The following is a 7,300-nucleotide window of genomic DNA, read 5'->3' as shown; positions in this document are numbered from 1 at the left end:
CACGTTTTCCGCCAGATTGTCCCTGGTAGAAGGAGACCGGGAAGGAGACAGAGACTGAGTGTGAAAAAGAAAGTTTCCTATTAAAATCTTTCGATTCAGAAGTAGAGTGTGTGTGTGTAAGGGATAGGAGACGCTGAGCTCCAGCATTTGAGAAGAAGCGTTTAAGATTTGCAAACACCCTTCGTGGGGACGGTGAACCCCAGGAGACGCCGAGGAGCAGGTAAGTGGCGGTGCCTCCCCAGCGGGTGCCGTTCCCGGGCGCGGTCGTCCCGAGGCGCCGAGGCGGGATCTGCGCACCCAGAGCTGCTCCTGCGCTCGACGAAGTAGCCTGTGCCAGCACGAGCCGCCCGCGGCGTCCGTCTGCAGGTGGTGGCGCGGTGAAAGAAGACGCTGGGGCCGCGGCGCCGAGAGAGGGGCCGGGGGCCCCCTCCACTCCAGCCCGCGGCTCCGAAGTCCTCGAGCCCACAGCCGGGCCGCTGAGCCGAGTGGCGCGCGGGAGAGCGAGGGAACCGGTTCTCCAGCACCTCGTCTCCTCTCTGCCACTCCCTCACGGGCGCCGAAAGGGCGAGGGGAGGGCGGGGACCCCGGGGCGGCCTCGGGACCGGCGTCCCCTCTGCGGACGGGGCTCTGGCGCAGCGTTCGCTGTCTTCGCCTCTCTCTGCGAGGCGTTTGTCAGCCAAGCCCTGGAGTTAGCGCGCGACCAGGGCGGGGCGGGCGGGCGGTGAGGGCGGGGTGCAGGGGGCGGAGGAGGGCGGGGGCGCGCGGAGGTAACCCCCGGCTCGTGCTGCCATTGCCCGGCTCCCTGTCACTCAGCCCGCGCGGGGCCGGGGATTGGCAGCATAGCCCCGTTACGCACTCACCTCGCGTTCACATACCCGGGGAGGGCAGTAGAAAGGTGATCAATCTTCATCAGGCTACATTTCCAATCACCTAAACAACCGGGCAAGACAAGCCACTCCGACAAGGTAAATCGCTTGATTTATTTAGTTTGCAAAGTGCCTCTGCAGGACTTCCCTAGCCCCCACCGCCTCCACGTTGTATCGGGAATGCAACTGCAACCGGGAGCCACCTCCCCACTCTGCCCCTTTCACCCCCACCCAACCCTTGCGGCCCCTCGGCGCGGTCCCGGGCGAGGTAGTGTCTCGGGAACGCGTATGGCTTTGCAAACAAAGTGTGCAATAAAGTGAAACCTGGAGGGACACGCACAAAGCCACTGGAAAGAAAGAGAAGGAAGGAGGGAAGTTGGGCAAAGAAAGAAATCCGGGGATCCTACACCAACCGTCCGGCCCGGCAAGTAATTCCTGTGCCGCTCTGTTTTGCAGGTTGGCTGTCCCGCGGGTCTGTGTGAGGGCGCGAGGTAGATGGTGAGCGGCCCCGGCAGCTGAGGGCAGGTAAGGAGAAAGCCGTGGGGCCGCCCTGGACTCCGGGAGCGCGCTGGTCGTTCTTAACTCCCCTTCCTCAAACGGGTCCCCGCTTCCCAGGTCCCCGGCAGGTGGGCGGGGCTGGGGGCGGCCTCGCTCCCCTCTTGGTGCGCGGAAGACCCCAGATATCTGCTTGGGCCCCGCGCCCCCTCCCCCGCCTCCTCCGAAGTCACCGAGCCAAGTGCTAAGTTTGAAGAAAGTCTTTGAAAACTCACGCTGCAGCCTGGCAGAGGCGCCACGGCTTGACGTCCAGTTCTCTTTCGGCCCCAGAGCCCCGGCTGTTTCCCTTTCGTCCCCTTCCCTGCAAACCGTGTTCCCCCAGACCAGACCCTGAGTCCTGGAGGATAGGAGCGGTAGACTTCTTTAGTTCTAACTGCTCTCCCTGAACTCCCTAGCCTGGGCCTGCTTTGAATTCCCGAGACGCGGGGTGAAGCGACAGGTCCCCTGGGGCCCCAGCCGCACTCCCCCGAGCTCCACTTCCTACCCCTGGGAATAGCGCCTCAGGTTGGAGGCAACCGGGGAAGCGAGGCTTCGACCTTCCAGTCCGGGTCAGCGCGAGCTACGGCTGCCGAGGCCTAGTTGTCTAGTCTCGATAGGGCCCTGGGGCTGTGGGTTCATCTAGAAGGATAGGCGGGGCGCACACGGAACTCTGCATTCAGGCCTCCCAAATCTGTGAGACCCTTTGGGGCACTGGGCGGGTCACCTTTCAGCTTCCGCCGGGACGACATTGTCCGCAGCCAGGACCCGGCAGAAAGAAGGACCCGCTCGCGTTCGCGAAGAAGGGCCTGCGGCAGTGGCGAGGCGCCCCTGACCTCCCGCCGCGTCTTAGAGCCGCCACCTCTACCGAGGCCCCTTCTGCGTCTTCTGGCCGCCTCTGCGGGCCCTGGGCCTGTAACTGCGGTTCAGGTGTGGTGGGATTCCCGGTGAGCAATCTTTCAGCGGCTGGGCAGTGAGAGTTAACTGGAAGGGTGGCTGTGGGCTCTGGGGCCCAGACCCAGTGGCGGAGACCTTGGAAGGAATCTACTCTCGTAAGTGGGCAATGCGTCCCAGAGAGGCCCAGGTGCTGCTAGCCCCCCCTGCAGTGCCTCACCTTAGCTCTCTGGAGTCTCTACCTTTTCCTCCTGCTTTCAAAAACAAAACGAAACAACCCCTTATGCCCTGGACAGCCTGCCTCACTGGCGCCGAGTAAACGTTTGCTTTTGCAGTATTATTGAGGCCGGCTCCTACCGGACCAGAATTTTGCCTAGACTTGGGACCTTGTACACTCTGCGTTGTTTCAGGCTCTCACCTTTCCAGCTTGGCCCTGCTTTTTAATCTCTCCTCACTCCTAGTGACGCCCTACGAGTGTCTTTTACCCATTCCAAGTCTGAAAAGAGGCGATGAGGATCCAGAAAAGCTTACTTTTCAAAGAAGCTCTGGTGTTTGGGCTAAGGCCTTGTAGAGCGGAGTTGACCACCCTGCGAAGTTCCATAAGCCTGCATCCCCTCCCCATCCCGAGGCTCCGTGCCTCCGCCGAGACCAGGTAGCCGAAATGGCTCCCAATCACTGTTTACGTGTGTCTCCTGTCTCCATAGGCTGGGCCCCAAGACGCAACAGAGCTTGAAGGACTGCGCAGTGGGAGCCCCGCACTGCGCCTGGCCCAGGCCCCCTGGATCCGTCCGGGCGCCTCCACCCGGCTGTTAGCATGATGTCTTACCTCAAACAACCCCCATATGGCATGAATGGGCTGGGCCTAGCCGGGCCAGCCATGGACCTCCTACATCCTTCCGTGGGCTACCCGGGTGAGCACCGATCCCCGACCCCAGCCCCTGCAAATCTTGGGGACCCCCAGACTCTCGAGTTTGAGCACACACTTTGTGGCTGAGCAGGCCCAGGGAGCCGGTTGGCTAGTCTGCCTACAATGCACCGCATGTTGCAGGCTCACAGGACAGCCGCTGGTGGGTGAGGTGGGCCAGGCCAGTGATGTGGTGCAAGGTATGCCCTCCCAGCCTGACCACACGGGCAGCCTGTCTCTCATTGTGGTCCCACCAGCGGCACAAGACACACTGACCCACGGATCCGTTTCTCATGGGTGGCGTTTTTGGTGTGTGTGTGTGTGTGTGTCTTTGTGTGTGTCTATTCCTTTCCCCCCAATACTGAATGAGGAAATCTGGACACTCTCTAGGCCCTGACAGGAAGGGCCAAGACTTCCTTATGGGAAATGACTGGCTGAGATGGAGAAGAGGGATTCTTCCTCCCTAATTAAATTGTCCTATACATCGGTGGTCTGCACCAACTTTTGCACTGCGGATGTGGAAGGCTTGAGCTGAATCCCGGTTGTTTTTTGGGTTTTTTTCCTAGCTCCCACTCCTTCACCTCCATTTATTCCCTCGGAAAGTGTTTTCCAGGTGGTGTTTCTGCGCACCCCTTCCCCATCCTCCAGCCAGGGGATGTGTTGGGGGGAGGTGGTGAAAGAAAGGAGATTGTATAACTTCTCCTTTCTTAACCTCCGAGAGGCAGGGAAGGGGGCAACTCTAGAGTCTTGAAGACACTGGTTCCCAGTTGCACACATGCACTTTCTCCCACCTGTGGCCTCTCAGGCTCGGCCTTCCGGGGTTTTTCTTTCGCTTGGAACTCGGCTTTCTTTTGCAACGGCTTCGCACAGGGCCCGCCAGGGGCCTGTCTGCGTCCCCTAGCGTGGGTCCGCGTGGCCACCGCTGACACGAGGCGCCCCCGCGTGTCCCCTCAGCCACTCCGCGGAAGCAGCGGCGGGAGCGCACCACCTTTACACGCTCGCAGCTGGACGTGCTCGAGGCGCTCTTCGCCAAGACTCGCTACCCTGACATCTTCATGCGCGAGGAGGTGGCGCTCAAGATCAACCTGCCGGAGTCCAGAGTCCAGGTGCGCGTGCCCAGGGCTCCGGGGCCAGGGTAGGGGCCCTGGGGTTGGTTGCAGAGGGCCTGGGAAGGGTGGTGTGGTGTGGGGCGGACCTGCAGACTGGGCAGCCCCTCTCAGACTCCCCCTAGCGCTCAGCCCGGGCCTGGGAGAGGAGCAAAGTTAAAGTAACTAGCTTAGAGCCCTGGATGCGGCCCCTTGGTCCCAGAGCGCCTTCGGTATTGAAAGTCGTTTTATCCTAAAAATCCTATTCGGGAGGGCAAGCGAGGCTCCCGAAAGTAAAGTGCCTAGAGGGCCTGACGCTTGCCCCTGCTTCTTCGGCCATTCCAGGATTTGGCAGTTTCCTTCGGGGTCTTGAAATCTGCCCCCGCTCTTGCCTTGCATCCGGGGGATCCTGGGAATGGAAGAGTGGAGCTTGGCCAGAGCCTGGTGCCCTGTCGGAGTGCACTCTGTGGGTGGCGCCGGTGTGATTAGACTCTTCCTTTGCCCAGAGAGGATGCTGAACGCAAAACCCGGCTACCGGCTTTGCTGTTTCTGGTTTTTGCGATAAAAATACTGTTCGGATTATAACTTAGAACTCTCCTGAAGGGCCTTTTATCATCGTCTTCTTTCCGAGGTCCGAGAAAGAACCTGGAATGTTGAGAACTTTGCCCCATTTGGTTCCCCACTTGGAGCCAAGAAGCCCAACGAAATTCTGCTCAGGCTTCCTTCCCCAGTCCCCCGAGTGTACTGCCTCTGTTCGGCCTCCTGAGCTTACTTCTGCATCCACTCAAATTCTCGCCTTGCCCACGGTGGGGGGGGGGTGGGCTTCTGGGGCCGACTGGCTCCCACCTCGGACTTGGTGACTGTCCCGCTCTCTACGGTCTCCTTGGTGCCTCTCCGCAGTTTCCTCAGCTCTAGTCATAGAATACAGGGCCTCCAAACATACACGACGCTGTTGGGAAGCAGCCAACAGCAGCAGTTTAGAGATGGCTGAACTTCTGGCTGGACAGACGCAAATGTTCCGCCCTAGGGGAGAGCCGCGCTGGGGGTGGGGAGCTGCACATCCCTGCTTTGCCAGAGGAGGATCTTTGGTCAGAGGAACGGGGGAGGGTGGACGAGCAGGGACTACTGGGACGTGGGCTGGCCTGGCCGGAGATGGGGAGGGGCGGAGGCCTCGGTAGGAGAGGGATGAGAGACCCTAGGCCGGGTAGTGGGTACAAGAGGCGAGGGAGCAAGCTCAGCTCGCCCCGCCCCCCCCCACCTCCTGAGACCCTCTTCCCCACTCGGCCCGCTACAGGTCTGGTTCAAGAACCGCCGTGCCAAATGCCGCCAGCAGCAGCAGAGCGGGAGCGGGACCAAGAGCCGCCCAGCCAAGAAGAAGTCGTCCCCCGTGCGGGAGAGCTCGGGCTCGGAAAGCAGCGGCCAGTTCACGCCGCCCGCTGTGTCCAGCTCCGCCTCGTCCTCCAGCTCGGGCTCCAGCGCCTCCGCCAACCCAGCGGCGGCAGCGGCTGCAGGCCTGGCCGGGAACCCGGCGGTGGCAGTCCCGTCGTCGTTGAGTACGCCGGCTGCCTCATCCATCTGGAGTCCGGCCTCCATCTCGCCGGGCTCAGCGCCCGCGTCGGTGTCACTGCCCGAACCGTTGGCCGCGCCTAGCAACGCATCATGCATGCAGCGCTCGGTTGCTGGCGCCGCCTCGGCCGCAGCCTCTTACCCCATGTCCTACAGCCAGGGCGGCAGCTACGGGCAGGGCTACCCCGCGCCCTCCTCTTCCTACTTTGGCGGCGTGGACTGCAGCTCATATCTAGCGCCCATGCACTCGCATCACCACCCGCACCAGCTCAGCCCTATGGCACCCTCCTCGATGGCCGGCCACCACCACCACCATCCGCATGCGCACCACCCGTTGAGCCAGTCCTCAGGCCACCATCACCACCATCACCACCACCACCACCAGGGCTACGGCGGCTCGGGGCTCGCCTTCAACTCTGCCGACTGCTTGGATTACAAGGAGCCTGGCGCCGCCGCTGCTTCCTCGGCTTGGAAACTCAACTTCAATTCGCCCGACTGTCTGGACTATAAGGACCAAGCCTCATGGCGGTTCCAGGTCTTGTGAGCCCAGGAGTGGAAGGAAGAGGAGAAGAAACGCAACTACCTGCGCCCTCCGTGGTCCCCGTCCTGTTGCTGCTGCTGCCACCGCCCGCCTTCGCCTCGGCTTCTGCAGACCTGAATTTTCATGCCCCTAAAAGATGCCCTTTGCCTGCACTGCCGCCCTCATCTTTCTGCCACTTGTTTGGGGGATGTGCAGACCCGCCCAACCCTTGGATGAGGGGACCGGTGCCTCGGCTTGGCCCGCAAGTTCTATATGGGGAGAGCTGTGTGCTCTCCTCCTCAACCCCTAACGAACTCCTAAGCCACTCTCTTCCAGTCTTTCTGGGCAGTTATTATGCACTTGCAGCCTTCGGAGGCTCTTTGCTCTGACTCGCTGTTTGAGCCCTACCTACACTTTTATTTATTCTTTCTGGACACTGGAGTCCCTAACTGGCATGTGCCTGCCCATTGGAGTGCACCCACACTCCACCCCAAATCAAAACAACCACTAAGTGTTTCTCGCTTGCAGACTACGGCTCCTTCAGCTGCCCTCGCCCCTGCTCCCCGCCTGCAGGCCAGACCTTCCCGGCGTTTTCTCTTCCCCAGTGGGGTGCGCGGGGACAAGGCCCGAGGGAGGAGCGCGCCCCTAGCCTCTCGCGCACAGCCCCGCCCTGCGTAGAACTGGCTCAAGCTTCCGCCTCGGCGGGAATGCTGTACATAGTCGGGTCCGTTCCAGGGACCACTTAAACTTTTTAGTTGCTGTTGGTTGAACTGAACATATCTCGTCTTAGCGCCCAGGAACTAGAACTTTAAGATATATACAGCATATATATACATATATACACACACATATATATAAAACAAAAGCAAAAAATATTTTCCCTCTGTCCCCCTTCCTCTCTTCCTTAAACGATGGCGCTTTTATTTTTTCAGTT

General features: G+C 60.7%; 1 protein-coding gene across 3 annotated transcripts; it reads left to right on the top strand.

Annotated features, from left to right (window-relative positions):
• Positions 1 to 3,105: 3,105 nt before the first annotated feature.
• On the top strand, positions 3,106 to 6,390 carry OTX1 (orthodenticle homeobox 1). Of its 3 annotated transcripts, none has more exons than XM_035000499.1 (5): positions 3,106 to 3,202; positions 4,150 to 4,301; positions 5,575 to 5,749; positions 5,819 to 5,900; positions 5,931 to 6,390. In XM_035000499.1, the coding sequence occupies exons 1-5, from the start codon at positions 3,106 to 3,108 to the stop codon at positions 6,388 to 6,390; spliced, it is 966 nt and encodes a 321-aa protein (XP_034856390.1). The 3 variants fall into 3 exon arrangements, with proteins under 3 accessions (XP_034856390.1, XP_034856389.1, XP_034856388.1); XM_035000498.1 differs by having other exon boundaries at positions 3,106 to 3,215; positions 4,139 to 4,301; XM_035000497.1 differs by having other exon boundaries at positions 5,575 to 6,390.
• Positions 6,391 to 7,300: the final 910 nt, after the last annotated feature.

This window comes from Mirounga leonina, unplaced genomic scaffold (genome assembly GCF_011800145.1).
Source record: "Mirounga leonina isolate KUSES-001 unplaced genomic scaffold, KU_Mleo_1.0 Mir_125, whole genome shotgun sequence".
Classification (NCBI taxonomy): domain Eukaryota; kingdom Metazoa; phylum Chordata; class Mammalia; order Carnivora; family Phocidae; genus Mirounga; species Mirounga leonina.
Note: the sequence above shows the minus strand (reverse complement) of the source record. Positions and strands in the feature narration are given on the sequence as shown.